Raw genomic sequence first — 24,624 nt, 5'->3', positions numbered from 1 at the left:
TTATAGTGGACTTTAGGTCAGTATTAAAACAGACAAACTTTAAAAAAAAGTTAAATTGGACTCTGATTGTGCCATTGTCACAAATAAACGTAACATCTGAAGTTAGGCCATCATTTAATATTGGGCGGAGACATACCAAATGTAATTAATTTTTTAAAATTTCTTATTACAGTGTACTCTTGGTGAGAAGTGCAACTTTTACACTGCTGAGTTGAGCAAATTGTGGAAAATTTTGTTTTCTTTCGTGCATTTTCCCTCCATTTTTGTTAAAAGCTGAAAGTATGGAGGTTTGCTAGTGACAAATAAGCTGTAAAGAACTACTTCACTATATTTGAGCGCATAGTAGGAAGTGGCTCTGGTGCAAATGGAAGAGTACACACCACACAGAGCTAAAAGGCATACATTGCTTTAACAAGTCATGTTCTAGATAACTTTAGAATAAAAGCCCATAAATAGCTAATCTGTCTTTATGAATTAGGACAAACTTTTCTGATCAAATTGTGACCAGATGCGCATATAAAGCACAAGCATTGCAAAAATGGCTAAAATTGTGATGAAGAAAGGTAAGACAGCAATTTTCATTTTGTTTGTAATTTAAACAAAACTTGGAAATATGAGTACCATACTAAAAAGTGGCAGCTGTATTAAACAATAAAAAATAAAAAGCTTGTATCAGACCAAAGATGCAAAATTTCACAGATCTGAAAGCAAGTGCCATAAAGGCAACTCTAATTAGGCTCATTATGCTGTATTTTTATCAAGTATGGAGAATCAAGCATGCATTTCTGACATCAGGACTTTAAATTAATTTCCTTTTAAATATCTCTGCAAATGACTACTGGAGATTCTTGAGAACTGCAATTATGGAACTTCTTTGGCAAACATATTTTTAGGCTAGTTTGACACAAACACCTTGGTTTGAAATCTTGCTTAATAAGGTGAGTTAACACCATTAAAATGTTGGTTAGTCAGCACTTGTCGAAATCAAAGGCTTGTTATCAACTGTACTTTAAATGTATAGCCATTTATGAACCTGCACAAATGTTAATAATTTATGTATAGTGGTAATCTGACCATTAATGATGCCCCAAGCAATATGATATATGAACAATACTGATTCAGCCTCGTAAATAAGTGATCTGGCAAAACACAAGGTAATTTTCCACCCCTGTTTACAAAGACAAAGCAAATATTTGTGAAAAATGTAAAGAGGTGGCATGTTACAGTAGAGTTGCACAGTGCTTATGTCTATTGAATACACTAATCCAAACTTTATGAAACAAGATCATCATGGATCTTCCTGTAATCTTTGTGACTGGATCCTGCTAGCAGACCCTACCAAAGATCTAGTAGTTTGTCTTGCTTAAGTAATTCTAAGGGCTCTCTGTTGCAAGCTGTATTCCTTCACCATTCGTCAGGTCTTTGTTTTGTGGTATCATAAGCTCGTATTACTTCAGACTGGGAAACTATTCCATTTTCATCTTGAGAGAATGCATAGCCATCTGCAGATACAAAACAGAAAATAGTTAAACCCTCATTACTATTTCAGATATTCTATAGAACTGGAAGACTTCAAACTTCAATGAAACCAAATCAAGATATATCACATCTATTGTTTCTCCCCCACATCCACTAGGACAGTTATCCTGTCAAAGAAGGAAATTAGGTTGGTTTGGCATGATCTGGTTCTTGACAACAGCTTAACGAAAAAGTTTAATAATTTGTTCCAGTATCTATCCAGGTATCAAAGTTAGGTATAGACTGGTCAAATACCAATAAACCCATCTTCAGAGAGGGCCGGGAGAGAGAAGAACTCAAATCCTTTCATAATACTGGGAGACAGAAAGCACAACAGAAATAATTCTGTACAGTATCCAAGGAATTAATATGATCTCATCAAAAGGCAATAGATTCAATTAAGGGTGATTATATATCACAGAATCATAGAAATGTAGGGCTGGAATGGACCTTGAGAAGTCATCAAGTCCAGCCCTCTGCGTTGTGGCAGTAAGTAAAGTAAGCCTAGACCATCTCTGATAGATTTTTGTCCAACCTGTTTTTTAAAACCTTCAGTGATGGGGATTGCACAACCTTACTTCAAAGCCTATTCCAGATCTTAACCACACTTACAGTTAGAAAGTTTCCTAACATCTAACCCAAATCTCCCTTGCTGCAGATTAAGCCCATTACTTCTTGTCCTGCTTTCAGTGGAGATGGAAAAGAATTAATCACTCTCCTCTTTATAACAGTCCTGAACATATTTTAATGCTATTATCAGGTTCGCCCAGTCTTCTTTTCTCAAGACTGAACATACCCAGTTTTTTTTAACCTCTCCTCATAGGTCTGGTTTTCTAAACTTTTATCATTTTTGTTGCTCTCCTTTAGACTCTCCAGTTTGTTCACATCTTTCCTAAAATGTGGCACACAGAATTGGAAACAGTACTCCAGCTAAGGCCTCACCAGTGCCGAGTAGAGTGGGACAATTATCTCCCATGTCTTACACACAACACTCCTGTTAATACACTCCAGAATGATATTAGCCTTTTTCACAGCTGCATCACATTTTTGCATCATATTCAATTTGTGATCCACTCTACTTTTCAGATCCTTTTCAGCAGTACTACCACCTAGCAGTTATTCCCCATTTTGTAGCTGTGCACTTGATTTGTCCTTCCTAACTGTAATATATTGCATTTGTCTTTACTGAATTTCATCTTGCTGAAATTTAGACCAATCTGACAATTTGTCAAGGTCAGTTTGAATTCTAATTCTATTTTCCAGAGTGCTTGTAACCCCTCCCAGTTTGGTGTCTTCTGCAAATTTTAAAAGCATACTCTCCACTCCATTATTCAAGTAATTAACGAAAATACTGAATAGTTCCAGACCCAGAACTGACCCCTGCAGGACTCCATTAGATACACTCTCCCAGTTTGATAGCAAACCATTGATAACTATTCTTTGAGTATGGTCTTTTAACCAGTTGTACACTCACCTTATAGTAATTTAATCTAGACCATATTTCCCCAGCTTGCTTATGAGAATGTCATGTGGGACAGTGAAAAAAGCCTTACTAAAATCAAGATATAATCACATCTACTGTTTCTCCCCATCCACTAGGCCAGTAAACCTTTCAAAGAAGGAAATTAGATTGGTCTGGCATGATCTGGTTCTTGAGAACAGCTTATAAACTGTTTAATAATTTGTCCAGTATCTTTCCAAGTATCAAATGTAGATATAGACTGGTCTATAACCCCCAGGTTGCCTTTGTTCTATATTTGCCCTTCTCTAGTCCTTTGGGACCTCACCTGTCCTCCAGGAGTTCTCAATATTCTAGGATGAATTTCATCAGGCCCTGATGACTTGGATGCATCTAACACATTTAAATATTCTGTAACCTGTTCTTTCCCTATTTTGGCTTCCATTCCTTACCCCTTGTTGTTAATATAAATTATGTTGAGTATCTGGTCACCATTAACCTTTCTAGTGAAGACTTTGCTTCAAACACCTCAGCGTTCTTGAGGTCATCAGTTATTACTTCTCCTTTCCCACTAAGTAGTAGACCTTTGCTTTCCTTTGTCTTTCTCTTGTTCCTAATTTACTTAAATAACTTTTTCTTATGGCCTTCTTATTGCTAGGTTTAACTCATTTTGTGTCTTAGCCTTTCTGATTTTCTTCTGACATGCTTGTGCTGTTCTTTTGTACTTGTCGTTAGCAATTTGTCCATGTTTTTGTAGGATTCCTTTTTGATTTTCAGGTCATTAAAGAGCTCAGATGGAGGCATAATAGCCTCTTACTATTCTTCCTATTTTTCATTTGTATCGGGATACTCTGCAGTTGTGCCTTTAATACTGCCACCTTGAGAAAGTCTGCTCTCCTGAACATCTTTTTCCCTTAGATTTTCTTCCAATGGAACCTTACCTACTAGTTCTCCGAATTTGATAAAGTCTGCTTTTTTGAAGTCCATTGTCCTTATTCTTCAGCTCTCACTCCTTCCTTTTCTTAGAAATCATGAAATCTATCATTTCATGATCACTTTCACCCAAATTGCCTTCCACCTTCAGATTCACTACCAATTCCTCCCTGCTGGTCAGAATAGCTGTCCCCCAGGTTAGTTCCTCCACTTTCTGGAACAAAAAGTTGTCCCCAAACATTCCAAGAAATTACTGCGAATTTTGTGTTTTGACATATTACTTTCCCAACAATTATCTGGGTAGCTAAAGTCGTCCAGTACTACCAGGTCTTGTGCTTTGGATATTTCTGTTATTTGTTCTAGAAATGCTTTATCCACCTCCTCGTCCTGATTTGGTGGTCTATAGTACACACCTACAATGATGTAACCCCTTTCATTTTTAGCCAGAGACTATCATCTGGTCTGCCTCCCACCTCCTTATGGACTTCAGAACGTGTGTATATATTCTTGATGTATAATGCAACGCCTTCTCCCTTTTCACCTTGCCTGTCCTTCCTGAACAAGTCATATCACTCTATACCAATATTTCAGACATGAGATTTATCCCACGTGCTAGTACAAATATATATTATATTAAAAATGCAGTCACATACATTGTTTTTGTCAGATCTGACAAAACCCATTATATATATATGTGTATATATACATTTTCATATATATATTTATTTTCATATATATATTTTCAGTAGGTGCCCTTCGTCTTTGGGAAATCAAAATCAAAACAATTTCAAGATGACGGTCCAAAGTTTACATTATCATACTTAGTAATAAAAACTGTTTGCAATTCAAACTTAGTGTTTTAACACCAAACAGAGATTTGTCCTTTCTTAAAATATATCAGTATATTAGGCACATTTTTGTGTGTATTTGTTTTAGGTAGATATCTTGTAAAAAGTGTTTTTAATAGTCCATTGTAGCAGAAATCAACATAGTGCATTTTATGACAAACAATTTTAGTAAAGTATTGTTTTGTGTCTATATTTTGAAACTGCATGTTATTCCTTTTAAACACTGAACACTTACGAAGCAAGTTCTGCTGCAGAGATTCAGAGCGGTACAAGTTCACAGGACTCTTCTTAAAGACATTCTTCAGTAGTTGAGCTCTTTCAGTTAAGCTAGAAAGAAAGTGGAAATTTGTGAAATATGTCAATTTATGAATGATAATGTATAGTTTGCCCATGGGACATTAAACAAGGGCTGGCAAACTTAAAAATTGCCCATTATAAGGTAGGAAAAAAATAGTGATCAATCTTCTATTTAGGTTGTACCTGACCTAATTATTATTAGACATATGATTAAAACCATGGCAAACTAAAATATTTCAAATACTGGGTTTATGTTTGTAAATTTCCTGGGGAGAGACTGGTTTCTGGTTATGTGTTTATACACTGACTAGCATATTGGGGGCTCTAAGTGTAACCACAATACAAATAAATAAACTAACAAAACTATTAAAATATTGAAGTGCCAGATTCTGCCTGGCCCTTTTGGTGCATAGTGTAAGGGAAGGGGATAGAGACTTCCCCAACCCAGCATGACCCGCATAAAGGCCAGGCAAAATTGCAGCCCCTACATACTAAGAAGTGTAAGGATTACTCCCTACCTGCCCTGCTACTGTGACCAAAAAGGGATGGGAAGTGCAGGGAGGAGATGGCACTAAGGCCATCTGGATGTGTCAGCCAGCCATGTGTGTATTGGAGTATGCTGCCTCCGTGAAGGGAGTTGCAGTGTGTGCACTTCTGGTGAGCTCTGGAAACTCTTAGAGGGCATTCTGCTTCTCTGGCACATTATTCCTCACGGTGGTTGCTTTTAAGGGGTGCAGCTCATCACTGCTACTTAATACAGGATATGTACAATTTACATAATCCAGCCCTTAATAATTATCTCCAAAACAGAGTTTCCAAGAATTTTTTAAATTGTTCACGATCTGTCCCTGGGAAACAGGTGCCATGGATAGATGATCCACTATTTTTAGAGACCGAGGTTTGAGTCTGAACTAGATACCAATTTTAAAAAGGTTAGTGGCCTGATGGTAACATACATGACTTGTTTTGGTTAAGTAGTTTTTTTTTTTTTTTTAAAGAAAACATTCTACAAGTACATTGATATAAAGTTCCAATCCATTCTGACAAATATAAACAATCTGCCCTGCTTACTATTGTTTCATAGACTTCAAACATATTTGATAATCTGAAGTACATGATAATTACAATTAAATGATAGTGATTAACATTTTACAGCTGCACAGCATACCTAAATAAGAAATATCAACACTATTTTTGTTACTGGAGGCGTCTGATTGCCTTGCTACAAATGAGTACTGCACTTTACTAAGTTGTTTTCAGAGATGGTAAGTAAATAGTAAGGGACACATTTTCGTAGATATTTGCATGCGTTTACAATGCAACTAGTAGGTGCATGGTCTTTTGTGCACAAAGGATTTTCAAAGGTGTATGTGCACCCCCAGGCAGGCTGAAAATTAAGCTAGAACTAAACTGTAGGTACACATGCAGATTTCTGGTAACATACAGATTGCTGGGAGTTTAAAGCAGGGCTTGTGTGTGTCAACCAGTTATATACTGTCCATTCTTCTCCTTCCTAAAACTCTGCAACTTAGAGTAGCACCTCATTACTATTTGTGCTGCTACTGCAAAATACACTGGAATATGATCCAGACAGCTCTTCACCTGAGCACAAGTAGAAAAAAGTAGTGGTAGGGAATGAAAGGCAGTTTTAACCAATCGCATACACAGGCACTGGTCCAATGTTACAGAGTTTGATGTTTTCAGGAACCAAACAGGCTGTCTCCTTACAATGTATCTTTCTTTCCAAATTCTTATAGTTTCCCATGGATAAGACCCTAATTTAATGACTAGAAAATAGGGGGACTGGCCAAAGCATAGAGAGCTTGCGAAAACATGATAAATATACTTTCTGATAATTTTAAGAAGATTTACTGCAGGAATTGGGAAGGAATGTAGATGAGGACTGGGAATGGTATTACACAGGCTTTTCAGGCAAACCACAGGAACTATGCCCTGAACTGGGTCTCAGTGTCAGGTACCACAGTGCTGAATGTTTTGTCTTCCGTGCGTGAGCTGCTTTAACAACATGACCTAGGGTGCCCAGATAAAATTCAAAATGGAACATTTTTAATTCATGCTGCCTGCAGAAGCCTTAGAGCTGTGAAAAAACTGTTTCAGTTATAACAGTGTTCATGGCAATCTTGGGAACCCTAGTAAGCTAAGTTAGGATGTACTGTGAAGTGTTTTAATTGATTTTTAAGGCCAGAAGGGACCATGGTGATCATTTACCTTGACCATAGAGGCCATAAGACACAGGCCATAAGATTTCCCTGAATTAATTTCTGATTCAAGTCCAACAATTGTGATTAACCAGAGCACATCTTTTAGATAAAACATTTTCTGTGATGAGCATCCACCACAACCTTTGGCAAGTTGTTCCAATGGTTAATTACCAGTAAATGGTTAATCACTATTAAAAATGTGTGCCTTATTTCTAGTCTGAGTTTGCCTACCTTCAACTTCTGGCCATAGGATCTTGTTATACCTTTATCTGCGGGACTGAAAATCCCTCTATTAAGCAAATTTCTGTTCCCAATGTAGGTATTCAACAATGTTCAGAGCCTCTGAGGGGCTGGTGGTAAGGGACATCTAGGTATATTCAGAGCCCACACTAAAGACAAACTATACCTCTCCTGATAGGCTCCCTTTTGTTCTGGCAACCTCTACTCTAATGAGATCCACAGTGCCACATTCTATCCAACGCTCTAACCCTGGTCACTAGAATGGTGCCTACAGAACAAACATGACTATCTCCTGCTTGTGGCCTGGAATAAGCCATCAGATGGGTATTTTTGCATATGTAAGCTCTTGAGAACTGGGCCCTAAATGTGCACACTTTAATTTCATATTTGAATACTAGTTATGGAACAATTTCTTACTGGCAGTTTGTGTACAATGAAGACTCAACTATATAGGGCTCAATATCTGAACTGAAAATGTAATTGAAGATAGACAGACATCTTAGAGAAGAAACGTACTAAACTTTCACCCCATACTGTATTTTCAAATACACCTCTACCTTGATATAATGCTGTCCTTGGGAGCCAAAAAATCTTACCGCATTATAGGTGAAACCATGTTATATTGAACTTGCTTTGATCCACAGGAGTGTGCCGGCCCTCCCCCCTGGAGCATTGCTTTACCGCTTTAAATCCAAATTTGTGTTATATCAGGTGGTGTTATATTGAAGTAGTGGTGTACATAGGGACCCAGTTCTGCACTCCTATTTACCTGAATAGGTATTGTAGAATAATGCTCTTTACTTGTAACTATTCTTTTGGCATTCAAAATGAGTTTTGAAAATAAACTACATCTATCAGAGCCAAATGTAATATAATGTTAGATGTGTTACAAAAGCAATGCTAGGTGGCAGGACCTCAACATTTGTGCTAATTAGGTGCACTAGGAGGCACAGGCTGAACATTAGCGCCATTCAAATACATGAAGTGTGTGTATTCTTAAATAACTTCTATCTTGTATGGTTTAAAGATTTAAATGAACTAGTAATTAAATGCATCTTATTCCATGTAAATTAAGATGAGCAAGAACAGATTAAAATTTGCAACCATCTAAAATAGCTCATTGCTTTATATATTCCTATTACATTTCTAGTTTAAGAATATTTAAAAGTGGCTTGCATAAAAAGATAATATGACTATATTAAGAAGAGGCACTTGTGACCTACAAGTATTTCAATACACCTGCACAAGTCAAGGTAACTAGTCATGTTACTGTTCACATATGCCCAATTCAATGCCAGTAAAATTTTTTACTGATTTAAAAATATTTTTTTGTAAGTGATGTTAATACTGAAATAGTACACATTTAAAGAGTTAGGTGTGAGGTTGGGAAATGTTTTTTGGCAATGAAGATATGAAATAATGGTTTACTTTTAAAACACTTATCCTCTTCTTTTAGTCATTTCAGTTTTAGGCACAAGAGGCTTCTTGGCATATCAGTTACAATGGATCTGATAACAAAATCAAGCTGCCTGCTGTGCAAACTACCTGTTTTATTGAGTCAGTCACATACTATAGGCTCCCATAGGCTTCTCTGATCAGTGATGTTAAAACATTCACGTTCTCTTTCACTTAGAAAAGTTACTGTGTAATAATGGGCACCTTCTTGCTCAATCTATTTTCCTACTTTGCTGATAAAAATGAATTTGTACTACTGTTAGGTGTGTCGCTTACTGAAGTGCAAGATAAAATCTTATTTGGAAGTTGGGCAGAAAAATTCAGATGGCAGAATCTTTATTACTGGGAGGGATGTAAGATTTAATAAAAACACTCATATTGAGTTTGCAGTGATCGTAATTAAAAATATCTCTTGACTTCAAACCTAAGAAATCTGATATTGAAACCACTGAGAAGAAAAAATATGAAATTTCTAGAAAGTCATTTTTAGAATTAATTTTCACGATATGACCACCTTTTAAAGTACATGATATGTACAATTCAAACATTATTTTTAAAAATAAATAACTTTTTCGTTTCATAGAAGCACTGGCAGTAAAAAGTGGTGAGAAATTTTTGCAGCTTCTTTGAGGATTTTCATTAGGTGCGTTCAAATCAAAATAGAGTAGGTGAGGATGTGACTGAAAATATGAGGAACAGCTCTAGAGATTATTTATTCCATTCTTATAGACCTTCCTTTTACAACATACAATATTAAAATGTAAAATGGAATGAAGATCATTCAAAAAATAAAACTTTTTAGATAATGCCATTCTAAATGGCATTTTAATCCTCATTTTTACAAAGATCTTATCAGAGTATTCAAAAGAATGTTCAACAGGAAAAAGTACCATTTCTATAACTTTGCAGTCTTATTCCTATGAAATATTTATTCAAACACATGCAATGTCAGGGCAAGAAAAGTATTACAATCTGTACTGGACAAATGTGGTAGTTGGTTTCTACATCAACAAATAGCAGTGAAATAATTAACATTTTTGGAATTTAAATAGTTAACCTCTACTCAGAATTAATGACAGAAATTCAAACAGAGGGTCAAATCCTGAACTATTTGTATTTGTGATATTTTTAGTTTCTGTTATGTTTCTTTGCAGACAAGAGGAAATTAATTTGTCAGTTATCTCCTCCTCGTCTTTACAGTTCTCTCCTGACCAGGCAATGCTTCATATTCTCCCACAGTGAAAATTAATGCAGAATTTCATGTGAACAAATACATTTTTCTATTGCACTAAAGTAAAGCACTAAGACGTCAAAGGTACGTTAAAGCACCGCTAGAAAAATGAGAGAATGACAGAACAAAATGCTGAAGAATATACAAGAAATGTGCCATAAATAACTGGTGAGTCTGGTGCCATATGTTATATCCCAAGAGTAAAAATCCTATGAGATGCTATTTTTAAAACATCAGAATTATAAGTAAGTAGTCATCACAGGATTAGAACTCTTGGGGTCTCAAGCCTCCACTGAAATGAGTGGCAAGCCTGGACATATAAAACCCAAGAATAAATATCATGTAAGAGGTTATCTTCAGAGAAGCAGAATCATACAAAAGTAATCTTCCCTTCTCTGCAACCAAGACTGGGGTATCAGAGTTGGTTTCACTTCTCCTCTGCACTTTTCACGTGACCACGGGAATGAAAGGAAAAGAAGGGAAATTACAGAGAAGATTGTAAGGAACATAACATGTACCAATCTCTATTGTTAGTGGATCCCAATATCTCCTTGTGGGATAGAACCATTTTGCAGTTGTGGCTCAAGACGAACACATTTATTATTGGAGTTCTCCACATCCTTCAAATCTGGTGAAATATTTGTTGATTGAGGCTACATTCCCTCTGGAATGGCTGAGGCAATTAATATTGAATTTCCTGGATATGACAATTACTTTGACAGCTCGGAGATTCTTTTTAGCCCATTTTAGTATGGGTACTGCATACCTAAGGAGGGCAGCACTTTTTGTCCCTTGATTGCAATCATTACAGTATTTTCTGAACAGACTAGAACCAGATTCAGTGAAATATGAGGATTTTCATTTCCAGTCTGTTGATATTAAGTGTTCTTACTATATAACCACTTGCTCTGCACAGATGTCTGGTGCATATAGGCTGCTACAACACAGGAGATTTACTGTTGGTTATTACAATGGTCCAGTATAAATTGTCAGTGAAATTACCACCAGATCAGAGACTCCTGACTTTCATTTTCTCAAACAGAGTTTCTTCTACAGAGAATGATATTTTCGTCATGTAATGTGAGCAGATATTAATTAGGGCTGTCGATTATTTGCAGTTAACTCACACAATTAACTCAAAAAATTAACTGTGATAAAAAACATTAATTGTGATTAATTGCACTATTAAACAATAGAATACTAATCAAATTTTATTAAATATTTTTGGATGTTTTTCCATATTTTCAAATATATCAATTTCAGTTACAACACAGAATACAAACTGTACATTGCTCACTTTATATTATTTTTATTACTAATATCTGCACTGTAAAAATGATAAACAAAAGAAACAGTATTTTTCAATTCACCTCATACAAGTACTGTAGTGCAATCATGAAAGTGCAACTTACAAATACAGTTTTTTTTTTGTTATATAACTGCACTCAAAAACAAAACATAAAAATAAAAAACCAAGTACAATCATAAAAGTTGTACTTCTAGAGGAGGAGAAGAATATGTTGTGTCTTAACCTCTGAGGATGGACACGATGAAGCAATGGGCTTAAACCTGCAGCAATAAGAGGGTTTACTTGGACATTAGGAAAAGACATCCTAAATTGTAGCGATGGTTAACGCACTGGAATAAATTGCCCGAAGGAATGTTGTTGGAATTCCATCATTGAGAGATTTTTTAAGGCAGATTAGACACAACACTGTCGGAGCAATCGGTCTAGATAGATTACTCTGAATCCCCATGAGTGCAGGGAGACTGAACAGATGACCTCTCACAGCTCTCTGCCAGTCCTAATGATTCGATATAAAACTTTTAGAGCCTACAAAGTCCATATCCGTCCCTATTGTTCATACCCGCCTTTCAGTTTCAATTCGCTAAGCAGCATAAACACAGTTTGTAGTTAGCCATTTATGGGAGATATAAACTTCGTCTATCCACCCTCCTACTTAAGTAGGAAGCTAATTGTCACGCTGAAAGTGAGAGAATCAAGTTTTGCAGCGAGCACTGTTTGTAGCTGGCTGTCGCAAGATATGTACATAGCCAAATGCCGATAAAGATTCATATGCCTCTTCATACTTTGGCAGAGGACATGCTTCCATCGATGACACTTAAAAAAATAATGCCATAAGAAATTGTTGGACTGAAATCTTGGGGCAGAATTGAGCCCTGCCCTGTGTTACCACTTTCATGTTATAGCAGTCTCAGATGATGACCTAGCAAATATTGTTTATTTTAAGAACACTTTCACTGCAAATCTGACAAAATGCAAAGAAGATACCAGTGTGAAATTTCTAAAGAGAGCTACAGCACTTGACCCAAGATTTAAGACTCTGAAGTGCCTTCCAAAATCTGAGAGGGACGAGGTATGGTGCAGGCTTTCAGAACTCTTAAAAGAGCAACACTCTGAACCAAACCTACAGAACCCAAACCAACAAAAAGCAAATCAACCTTCTGCTGGTGGCATCTGACTCAGATGATGAAAATGAACATGCGTCGGTCTGCTCTGCTTTGTGACATTGTAAACAAGCGGGCAGCATTATCTCCTGCAAATTGTAACCAGACTTGTTTGTCTGAGTGATTGGCTGAAGTAGAACTGAGTATACTTGTAGGCTCTAAAGTTTTACATTGTTTTATTTTTGAATGAAGTTTTTTTTTGTACATAATTCTACATTTGTAAGTTCACCTGTCATGATAAGGAGACTGCATTACAGTACTTGTATTAGGCGAACTGAAAAATACTATTTCTTTTGTTTTTTACAGTGCAAATATTTGTAATAAAAATAAATATAAAGTGAGCACTGTACCCTTCGTATTATAACTGAAATCAATATATTTGAAAATGTAAAAAACATCCAAAATATTTAAACAAATGGTATTGTATTATTAATAGCTTGATTAATTGCGATTAATTTTTTTAATTGCTTGACAGCCCTAATATTAATACAAAGATCAGCCAGGATTAAGGCACCAAATTAAAACAAGAAATCATTAAACCAAAGAACTAAATAACTTGTCTGGAGGATGAATGGGGCCAATAAGGATGTCTTTGCAGCAAGTGAAACAATTTTCTGAAGTCTTTTCTGGAGGCTTTCTTAAAATTAATGCAAGATCACAGATGAACTAGACTGTGAGATGGTTCCAAAGCACTCTTATGGATTTATGATCATCTTCAGTGATATAAGAAAATTTATCTGTTTGTAAAAACATTACCCTAATAACAGAAGTTGAAGAAGAAAATACTTTTGGACACAAGAGATGTACTTTGAGGATGATATGGTTGACAGGAGAGAAGGAATGAGACTCTTCCCAGCAAAACACTAGTTGATCTAAACCACATGTGCACATAGAACAAAATGATTGCTAGTCTCTGGAAGCACAGTAAGGTTCACCTGAGCTATAACAAGTACTGGGGACCTGGAAGGAGATTCAGTGTGATGGAGAGGTGTTTGTTTCCCAGACAACTGAACTGAAATCAGCAGTCTGGGAACACAGTAGACATGGGAACAGAGCTGCAAGATTCAGCAGCAAAAGAAGCACACTGATTTACTCTCTCCCAGACCCTTTGCAAAGGTATTCCTTTCATCATTCTTTCTGCTACTGCAGCAAAATGTTCTTGTCTGTTCTTTTCTGTCTCTTCTTCAGTATAATTCTTTGCCATTCTTCTCTAACTTTTGAACAAGCTTTTATTTCTTCAAGTCTCCTGAAATAATATTCCTTTTTCCTTTTCAACCATACACGCCTTGCACTGGGAAGAGTGCAAGTAGTTGGGGGGAGTGCACTTTGTGGAGATTTAAGTTTGATTTATTTCTTATCTGTTTTAGGTTTGTCTAATGCATTTTCCTTTACTTGATTTAGAATCATAGAATCATAGAAATATCAGGGTATGAAGTAAGACAGAGGTTCTTTAGATTGGTGTTACATACCCAAGTCAATTTGTTTTCTTTAATGTCAGCAAACTGTGCAGAGATTTTGCTATTTTCCTTTAGGCCCTTAATCTGAAAGGTTTTTGACTGAGTTTAACAGTCATCCTTAGGCAAAGTTTATAAATGTACCTGTTAATGAACCGAGTTCTAACTTGTTTTGTCTCACCTGTGAACACTGCCAAAGCAGCAAAACAAGATTTTAAAACCAGGTTCTGTTAGTATTTGGTTTAATCCACAGTAACTAGCCAAATTTGGCAGAACTTGGTTCAGCCAGAAATGAACAAACTCAGTTGAAAACCTTTTATAAATAATTCCTTAGGCCCTGAACTTTCAAAAAGATGCATACAGATGGAGTCTTGTACCTGCAGACAACCCCATCCACGTGAATGCAAGTGTATGTCTGCTTACATCTTACTGCAAGATCAGAGCCTTAGTTTCTTGATAGTTTGTATAACGTGACTATGAACATTCAACAGCAAGAAATTATTTTAAAAAGATCAATCTACAGGTATTTTACAGTACCTCTTGCCATGCACAACTGCCCCTGGATCTTGAGATTTTGCTTCCAACTCCTGAACTTCATCTACCAGTGTCTTAAAAGTATCTCTCTTGATTCTGCAATATGAAATGCTTTCTGAATTACTCTTGTTGAAACCATAATATATGTCTTTTTCAAGACTCTAAAACAGAAATTAATAAATTCATTTTTTCCAAGTGATTTCAACTTAAATTTTGAAAGGAGAAATTTTAAAGAAGCCGCAGTTCTAAATAATATACTTTGTCAGCTGTTATGCTAAGCACAAACAACAGATGTTATCAATTAAAAGTTCTTATTAACAAAAATATTTAAAAAGAAATAAAGTAGTGGTGCATTGTGGCAAGATTTGTAAACTACAAACAAAGTGAGTCATAATTTGAAAGAATCAATGAAGCTCTTTATATTTTCTTAAACAAACTGGCCAATACTTGGAAAAATTAAAACTTGACAATAATTTTCCTTCTAAATTTTAACAGTTCTATACTTACACTTTGTATACTACGTCAAAAAGCAAAGCTGTCACAGGAATACATAACAGACCCATCCAAAAGACTCCAGAGCTGAACAACATAACTGCCTGGATAGATAAATCACAAAAACGATACTGTTATAAAAATAGCAAAACATTTAGACATCTCAGCATTTTCTTTGCTCAAAGTATCAAAATCAAATTCAATCAAACTTTGCTGGGCTCTCTAATGCAATATAAAAATTACTGGGCCTGGGTGAAAGTCCATCAAACACTTAATATGTAAGTAAGTGCGACTCATGTTAAAAGCTTGATGGAAAGTTCAAACTGTTCAGTTCTTTAAAAATAAAAAACTCCTAACACCCAGCTTAACACCATTCCATTCCTAATACTAATAAAGAATATTATTAAAATAAGATATAGCAATTTAAAATACTGCTAAATCTTTGAGAACATGTTCTAATAGCACTCCTATTTGCTGTCAACCCTAATATGAGATAATGGATACCAAAAAAGATATCTGTCCTTACAATTATCTTGTCATACATCTCCCAGTAGCACCCATTACTACTACTACTAAACTGACTACTGTTTAAATGTTTTGTTTATAATTCAGAACTGCAAAAATAATGAGAAATTACGTATACTTCGCCTGCTTTCCTGTAATCCTCTAAGAAAACATCTAAACAAAAGCTGTTTTTAAAATAAAGCACATTATTGCAAAAATAAAAGCCAACACACTTTTTGGCTTTTAGTTAGGCGTATAATTTAGTCTTTATTTTTTACTGTCAGAAGGGAAACCAGAATTTCTCCTGTCCATGTTAATTAACTTGTTTCTGCACACCTGTTACAACCAAAGACAAAATAAGTAATACTCTTTAAGCAAAATTAGTATAAAAGGCATTAAAATATTCTTAATTTGCCTTTGTAACACATGCCAAGCATCTACATCAGAGATATTATGATTGCAAAGAAAATGATCTACAATTAATAAATTGTCAGTTGTTTGTAATTAATATATTAAAATGCCTTTGTAATGCAATTAGATTTCACAGAGATTAACAGTAACACTGCTACACAACAGCATTTGAACTATTTGATTTAATTTCTTGAAGTCTAATTTCTTCTAAAGGTTAAATTTGCAGCACCTAATTGAAATAATAAACTGCAAAATGTTACTAATATTAGCAATACCTCATTTAGGGGAAAAATGCAGACATTTTGAATAAGTAGCTTAAATACTACTTTTTTATTTTAAGCACACTCGAATTAAAGTTTGTTTCAGATCTGTACATGGTATATTACTTATGGTCTAGAAAGAGAAAGTCATTTTCACAAAGTCTTATTATAATGTAGGTAGCGAATACAGCCCTATTTACTTTCAGAATGCATGTAGATACATGTATTCTTTGGAAAACTTAAAATTTTAGCCAAGCTGCAAACTGCAAATGTACCTTTTTTATCTACATCCATGTTTTATATGTATAGCAGCTATTACAGGTGACTGAGGATGCCCTGAGCACTTTATTTTTTAGCCAGAATAATTACTATAAACAAATTTATAAACTCTGAATAATAATACTAGGATTAAAATAACTACAATTCACAACTTCAACCAAAAAGATCTTTTTAGATATCTGTAACAAAACAGAGAAAAATTTATTCACATAAAAGTCACTTGATATTATAACCAAAACATGACCCTTGACATGCTTGATGACACGCTCACTTCTTAAAATCAATACTAATAGGAAATGCCTATCAAAACTATATTTTGTAAAAGCCCTTTAAGTTTAAGTAACAGTTATATAGATCAACAGTTTCCTAAACAAAGAATGGCAGAGAAAAAAACACAATTTGATATGATCTGAATCATTTTATATCATTAATTTTAATAATATTTTTAGTTTAGGGTAACAGCAAAGCACTATACTTGCTTTAGCCACTCTATTAAATGTTTCCTAGTGAAACAGCAAAAGTGATAATGTAGGTCTTAGGATGTTAATTCTGACCATTGTAATGCTAACTATGAATGAAGCAACAACTGGCGCCTACTATTCAGTTCATCCAGCCTTTAGCTTTACAAATGAACAACACGAATTGAGAAAAAAAGTTTTTCTGCGTCATATTTGAAAGCCTGTCAGATTTTTTTTCTTTTGCAGAGTTAATCCAAACCTAAAAGATTTAAAGCTGACATTCGCATTAAAGACAGAGGGCCTCTTTGTATTTTTTGGATGAAGAGGGAAAAAATAAAATCCCACAGAGGTATTTCCTTCCTTTCTGTACAAGAAAGCTCCCTCCTCACTCTGTAGAAACCATTTTTGTCTCTAACTTTTCACATCTCTCTACACATAGGCAGGTCATCTGGGAAATGGCAAACCAATCCTTTTCAGACAATGGCACTAACAGGAGCAGCCTGTTCTGGGGATGGACTCTGGCTGCCTCTGTTCGTGGTTTACAAATTGTTCCTAATGTGTGAGATTTGTGGTCAATGCCAAGTTTTTTTTCCCCTTTAGGTCTTGTGAAACCAAATGGAATCTTCCACAAAAGTGGCTCCCAGGGGAATTCAAAAATAATCTGAAGTAAGAGTTAGAAAGCCTAGTAAATTGTAGGACTAACAGGTTCCAAGGGGAAAACAAATAATTGTTGTCTAAGTAGCATGGATACACAACAAATGTTGACTCTCAAAATTAAGACTTTCTAAAATAAATTAAGATAGCTCATAAATGTAGCTTTTATGGAATTTTTCCTGCTGTTTGAGTTTTGATTAAAGAAAAAAAATTCCTGAAAATTGTTAGCATATTACTTTTAAATTCAGTAGAATATTAAAGCCTTGCCTGCAGAACTTTTTAAAAGCACTGAAGGATATGTACTACCAGAAAATTACATACCAAGTTGAAATGATTAGATAAGAATATTCCCCCTCTCTTTACTATATTTATGAAACATTACAGATACATTCAGACAAATCATTTTTCAGGATGAGGATATCAGAAAAGCAAGGCAACAAAGTTGGAAAGAGCAATAAAACCATTCTGTGGAAAGGTTTATAAAGGCTTTCAGTTTATCTAATCTAGCTATCATCACTGTAGTACTGGTATGTGAACGCTTCCCGAGTATTTAAGGATAGAAATAATAACAGTTTTTCCCTCTTTCTTCCTTCTCATCTACAGAGAAATAACTTGATTAATTTATAGTTGGGTTTTGTGTGCATGTATGTATGCATGCACACTAGTTAAAGAACTAACTGAGGCAAAGCTAAGCTGAAGAGGAGTTTTGCATTTAGTTCTCAACGCAGTGAGGTTAAAGGTCATTTTTATCTTTTCTGGTAGTTAGTTCCATAGCCCTTTCTTTATATTTACAGCTTAAAAAACAGAGCTCCCACTAAAGAAACTATATTAAACGTATACACCCCCGCATGTCCCCCCTACCTGGGGGTACACAATACAAAGTAGAGGCCAACAGTAAGGTGAGGAGAGCATCAGGAATGAAATATCAGGCAATCTGTCAGCAAGTGGAGAAGGAAGCAGTAAAACACCATTGCAATCTGCAAACTCCTGAGGTCCTCACTCAAGCAAAATTCCTGTGAAATGACTAAGAATTTGCCCAAGCAAAGACTGAATAAAAACTGCAGGATTTTGTCCACAATTAATGAATATTAATAATATTTGATATCATCAGCATTTATTATTTTTAAAACTATATTTAGAAGGATTATTTATAGATAGGTACATTACTATGATTAGAAACACAGCTTTACGTGTCCTGTCCCCCCCGGCCCAATTAGCATACAATGAATTTTATTTTCAGATGAGTATCATTTTCAGATAAACATACAGATTCAAAAAGGCACATGGTGTTGAGTAAGACTTGGTGTACAAGTAGTTCATGGTCTTATTTGATAGTTGTTCCTTCAAACCTTGTTCTTTTTCAAGTGATTGTCTATATGTGCCCCAGGCACTTGACACTGCAGTGTTTTGGCCAGTAGTGCCCATTGCGCTGCACCCTCACCATGCCCTCAAGCCCACCCACCAAGGGGCATAAACAGGGCACGATAACCAACCAATCCTCAATTCCTTCTGCAGCTGTGAGATGGAGTCAATTTAGCTGTGCCCCTGTCATTTGCAATTGCAATCCCTGTTTGTTTGTGCTGTACATAGTTTCATTATAGGATAGTATAAGATAGCAGTGTAGACATTCCTTCCAGGAGCCCAGGCACTGAGACTTGGAGCGGGTCACAGAGCCTGGGCACATCTACACTGCTATTTTTAGCCCTGAAGTATGAGACCTGAGATACTCAATCAGTTGACCTAGGCTCCAAGACTTGCTGCCACTGTTTTTTGCAGTGCAGATGTGCCCTATGAGAACTATCTCAGACCCAGAGAGACGAGATACACTGAAGTTGGACCAGACCCCAGCAAAAAGTGCCCTACACTACAGATGGGGGTGTAATTTCCAGCTCGGGTAGACATACTTACACTAACTTTGATCAAGCTAGCATACTAAAAAAAGCAGTGTAGAGTGGCAGTGAGGGTGATACATGAGCTAGCTGCCTGAGTACAATAGTGTCCAATATCCTAGGCATGTACTTGGGTGGCTAGCCAATGCTGCAGCTACACTGCTATTTTATATAGCATTATAGACATTATATCACCAGCTGCACTATAGCTATCCCAGTGGTGTTCTCCTGCAACCTGCTGTTTTTGCCTCCTCCCAATCTGAAAGGGGCAGATCCCTGCACCACTTATCTAAGAAGCAGAAAAGAGGACCCCCTATTAAATGTACTTCTAAAAGAAAGAGAGAGATATGTCTCCTCTTTCTGCAGTTTTTAAAAAGAGCAGCTCAAGGCTGAGTCAAGGTTGCTCTGGTAGCTGCGAGGACTCAAGGGTCAGATCTCTGATACCCATTATTATCTCAGACTTGTATATGGCGACTAAGGTACCGTATCAGGGGCTTCCCGTGCTGCAGCTAGGCTATTCTCAGTGGTAGCAGATGACAGAACAAGGAGCAATGGTCTCAAGTTGCAGTGGGGGAGGTTTAGATTAGATATTACGAAAAACTATTTCAATAGGAGGGTGGTGAAGCACTGGAATGAGTTACTAAGGGAGGTAGTGGAATCTCCATCCTTCAAGGTTTTTAAGGCCCGGCTTGACAAAGCCCTGGCTGGGATGATTTAGTTGGGGTTGGTCCTGCTTTGAGCAGGGGATTGGACTAGATGACCACCTAAGGTCTCTTCCCACCATAATCTTCTATAACTCTATGGTGGCCATCAGTTTGACCTTGGTGCTGACATTCTTGGTACTGCCTATATCAGAACTGTTGACTCTGGTACTGACCATACTGACTTTTATCTTGGTTTTGATGTCATTGGTATCAAGAATTACAGTACTGGTGGATTTGGCTATTTCAGCCCTTCCCGAATATACTTTACTGTCTTAATTTGTAACACTGATGGAGCCAGTACCACAGCCATTAGCACTGGGATGTCTTTGGTGCTGACTAAAAAGCTCCCTGAGTCTAAACTTCAGACCTGAATGAGGGCTACTCGTCCTTCACAAGAGGAAGATTCTTATTACTTATCTGTCTCAGACATCAGTATGCATGGCTCACTTCCTTATTCTCCTAGGGCACCCCCCCATGACTCATATATTTCCAGTAGACTCCAGAGTTAGGGGTCGTAGAAATCTAAGGGTGTTCCAGGAAGACCCGTTGTCTAGTATTCCCTTCCTTGGTCAGTTACTCTGTAACCATATGGACTTCATTCCTGGCCTTAACAGGCATAACTTTTCTGCTGTATCAAGAGCAATATCACCTTCTTCACAAGAGTTATCTAGAGATCATCCTCAACAACAACTGTTTCACATTCCTGCTACAGAGATTTCACCAGCACAAATTTCTGAGGAAGAGCAACTCCAGTACCAATCTGCTGAAATCATAACTGCTCACAAATCATCTTTGTCACCTGATGAAGAAGTGGTGCCACCCCCTACGTCACCTGATGACTATAGGGCATTTCAGGATCTCCTTTGCAAAATGATGGAGGTCTTGGAGATCCCAACAGAGTCTAGGAAAAAGTCCACAAATTGCTGGACATCTTACATTCTTCTCTTCCTGAAAAACTTGCTATGCCAGTCAATGAGGACCTTCTGGAACTGGCTCAATTATAGCAAACTCCAGCCTCCATACCTCCAACTACAAAAATGATGGACAGGAGACACCAGGTTCTCTCTGTGGGTTTTGAATATTTTTATTTCCATCCTGCACCAGGTTCCTTGGTTGCCACGGCAGCTCAGGCGAGAACAAGACAAAAGACATTCAAATCTACTCCTAAGGCCAAGGAGCCAAAGCAGCTGGATCTTTTCATTAGGAAGAGCTATTCATCTGCTATTTACAACCTTGAATATCTAACTACCAAGTTCTAGATATGACTATTTTAATTGACACAGAGTATCAGACTTCCTGGATAAGATCCTGTCCAATTACAGGGAGGAGTTAAAATAATAGATTGCAGAGGCTCAACCAACAGGAAGGACCTACCTATTGGCTGCTACTGATGCATCATACTCCACATCTAGATCAGTGACATTCAGACTCAGGCTGGCGAGTCGCAAGTGGCTCTTTAATGTGTCTCCTGTGGCTCTTTGCAGCACATGATATTAGAACACTGGGTGATTTAATTATTAACCAGTCAGGATGCTTTTACTATGTTATTAACCAATTGCAGTTGATAAAACAATAATACTTGGTCATTTATTTTGCAGTGAGAATTATCTATCCATCCATCCATCCATCCATCCACACACACAATATTTCCCTTGTAATACTGTTTAAATATGAATATATAGTATTACAGTGAATGAAACAATGAATTCACACTACTATAGCTCTTTTAGATAATGTCAATCACTAATTTGGCTCCTGAACCAGTGCAGTCTGAGGGTACGTCTACACTGCACGATTATTTCAAAGTAGTTTAAACCGATGTTACAAAACCGATGTTATAAAATCGGTTTTGTGCGTCCACAGTGCGATCAAAAAATCGATTGCTTATGTCCATGGTCCAAGGCTACCATCGATTTCAGGAGCGGCGGTGCACTGTGGGTAGCTGTTCCTCAGCTATCCCATAGTTCCCACTTCCGGGTGAGAGCACAGTGCCTGCTGGGGCAGAAAACCTTGCCCCGGGTGGTGCTGGGTACAGCCTCACCCCTCCCTTTGTGAAGGCAGCAGACAACCTTTGGCGCCTTTTTCGCGGAGTGCATTGAGCAAACGCCAGCACAGCAATCATGGACCCTGAGATCACAAACGGTATTCTGACCGTTGTCAACACTCGCGTACTCTCTGCTGACTAACTGACACATGAACTGCAAAGGCAGGAGGAGAGGAGGAGGCAGCTATTCTGAGCGGCGAGGACAGCGATGACGAGATGGAGGCAGAATCTCCATAACCGCTGGCCCCAGTTTTGGAGCTACTGCTATTAACGGGGCATCTACTACCAATTGAACGCCGAATTGGCACGGGAAACAAGCACAGACTGGTGGGACTGCATTGTTTGACGGTGTGGACGATTCGCAGTGGCTGCGAAACTTCGGCATGCGTAAGAGCACTTTCTTAGAACTTTGTGACATGCTTTCCCCGCGAAACGCGCTAATACCAAACATGAGGAGCGCCTCTCACAGTGGAAGACGAGTTTGGCAATAGCCCGCTGGAAGCTTGCAAACCAGACAGCTACCGGTCAGTAGAATCAATTTTGGAGTGGCAAATCTACTGGTGGGGGTGCAGTGGATGCAAGTAGCCAAAGCAATTTTCCCCGTTAAGTGCTGCTACGAAAGGATGTGACTCGGAAACGTGCAGTGATAGTGGATGGCTTTGCTGCAATGGGTTTTCCGAACTTGTGTGGGGCCATAGATGGAACCCATATCCCTATCTTGGCCCCAGAACACCAGGGCTACCAGTACGTGAACCGCAAGGTACTTTTCAATGGTGCTGCAGGCACTGGTGGACCACAAGGGACGTTCACCCACATCCACGTGGGATGCAGGAAGGGTTCATGACGCATCGCGTCTCGGAGCACTAGTCTGTTTAAAAACGGCTCAGCGAGGGAAATACTTCCCAGCCAGAAAAAACCGTGGGAATGTTCAAATGCCTATGTTATGCCTGGGGACCAGCCTCCCCCTTGATACCGAATGGCTCTCATGAGCCAACACTGGCACCTGGACCAGTGGTCAGTCGTAGTTTTCAACTACAGGCTGAGCAAGTGCCGATGGGCGTAGAATGGGCATGTGGCCGTTAAAGGCGTGGCGATCACTACTTACTTGCTCAGACTGCGCCAAACCAATGTTCCCGCTTGCTATTGCTGCTTGCCTGTGTGCTCCACATCTTTGTGAGATAAGGGGGGAGAATTTATGGCTGGGTGGAGGCGGAAGCAAATCACACTGGCCGCTGAGTACGAGCAGCCAGAACCAGGGCGATTAGAAGAGCCACCTGGAGGCGCTGCGCGCAGAGAGCTTGAAAACCAGTTTCAGCAACGGCCCAGGGTACGGTGTGTGACTGTTTGCTCCCCTGATGAACCCTTCCGCACTTGAATGACTTAAATTCATGTAGCCAACCACCCTCCCCCTTTTCATTACAGGTTGGCCGAAGGAAATAATTCTGTCATCGCTTAAAATCATTTATATCATCTAAAAGTAATTATGGCATCTGTTAAATAATCAGAAGTTTTGCCTTATTAGGATTTCCCTGTAAGCAACCCACCCTCCCCCTTTCGGATGTATTCTGTATTCAAAGGAACTAAAAAGAAGGCAGAGAATTAGGAAGGTGTCCCTGACGCTGTGCTTTTGGAAGGAGGGGGAAGGGAAAGGTACTAAAGCACAATTGTAGCGTAATTACAAGCCTTTTCCTTGAACTCTGCAGGGTGGTGGAGGGTAGGCGGGTGCACGAAAGCCTTCCAACCACTGCTTCTTACACGTCTGGGTGTGAGGGAGATATGGGACGTGGGCTTGCAGGAGGTTATACAGGGGCAGTGGCACTCTGGCTACTAGTGCTGCTCTTCCTGGAAGCTCCACCCATTGGCGTTGGCAGGGATTTCGTTTTGAGAAGCAGCAGATCCAGCGTTGATTCTCGTCCAACGCTGGTCCTTCCTGCCTAGCCCTTCAGAGCGTTCACTGGAATCTTTCTTACTTTGCTACACACTCCTTCTCATCATTCGTGTTTATCCCCTCTCATTGCGGTTACTCAAACATTTCTGTGAACATCATCTCTGCGTCTTCTTCTTCCTCCGCCGTATCACAGCGACGCTTCGTGATGGCATAGGGACTTCAGGGAAATTGTGCAGCTGCACTGGAGAGCACACACAGGCTGCATAAGTATGTGGAAAGATACCTTTACAGAGCATGACAGTACTCTTTCACATAGAACACTATCACCTTACGAGCACATGTGATCTCTATACAAGTCGCATTGTTTGTATCGTTTAAATA

At 37.9% G+C, this 24,624-nt stretch overlaps 1 protein-coding gene across 5 annotated transcripts in view; it reads right to left on the bottom strand.

Annotated features, from left to right (window-relative positions):
- Window positions 1-732: 732 nt before the first annotated feature.
- Window positions 733-24,624, bottom strand: part of ATP8A1 (ATPase phospholipid transporting 8A1) — a 263,824-nt gene continuing 239,932 nt past the window's right edge. For 4 of the 5 annotated variants that reach the window (XM_032784992.2, XM_032784991.2, XM_032784993.2 and 1 more), the window contains 4 exons: window positions 15,168-15,256; window positions 14,664-14,756; window positions 4,994-5,085; window positions 1,307-1,502 (listed from right to left, as the gene is read on the bottom strand). In XM_032784992.2, the coding sequence (XP_032640883.1) occupies window positions 1,405-1,502; window positions 4,994-5,085; window positions 14,664-14,756; window positions 15,168-15,256 (372 nt within the window). In that variant the 3' untranslated portion in view covers window positions 1,307-1,404. Of the gene's footprint in view, window positions 1,503-4,993; window positions 5,086-14,663; window positions 14,757-15,167; window positions 15,257-24,624 lie in introns of all 5 variants that reach the window. The other variant, XM_032784994.2, reaches the window with a different exon arrangement.

This window comes from Chelonoidis abingdonii, chromosome 5, assembly GCF_003597395.2.
Source record: "Chelonoidis abingdonii isolate Lonesome George chromosome 5, CheloAbing_2.0, whole genome shotgun sequence".
Lineage (NCBI taxonomy): Eukaryota > Metazoa > Chordata > Testudines > Testudinidae > Chelonoidis > Chelonoidis abingdonii.
Note: the sequence above shows the minus strand (reverse complement) of the source record. Positions and strands in the feature narration are given on the sequence as shown.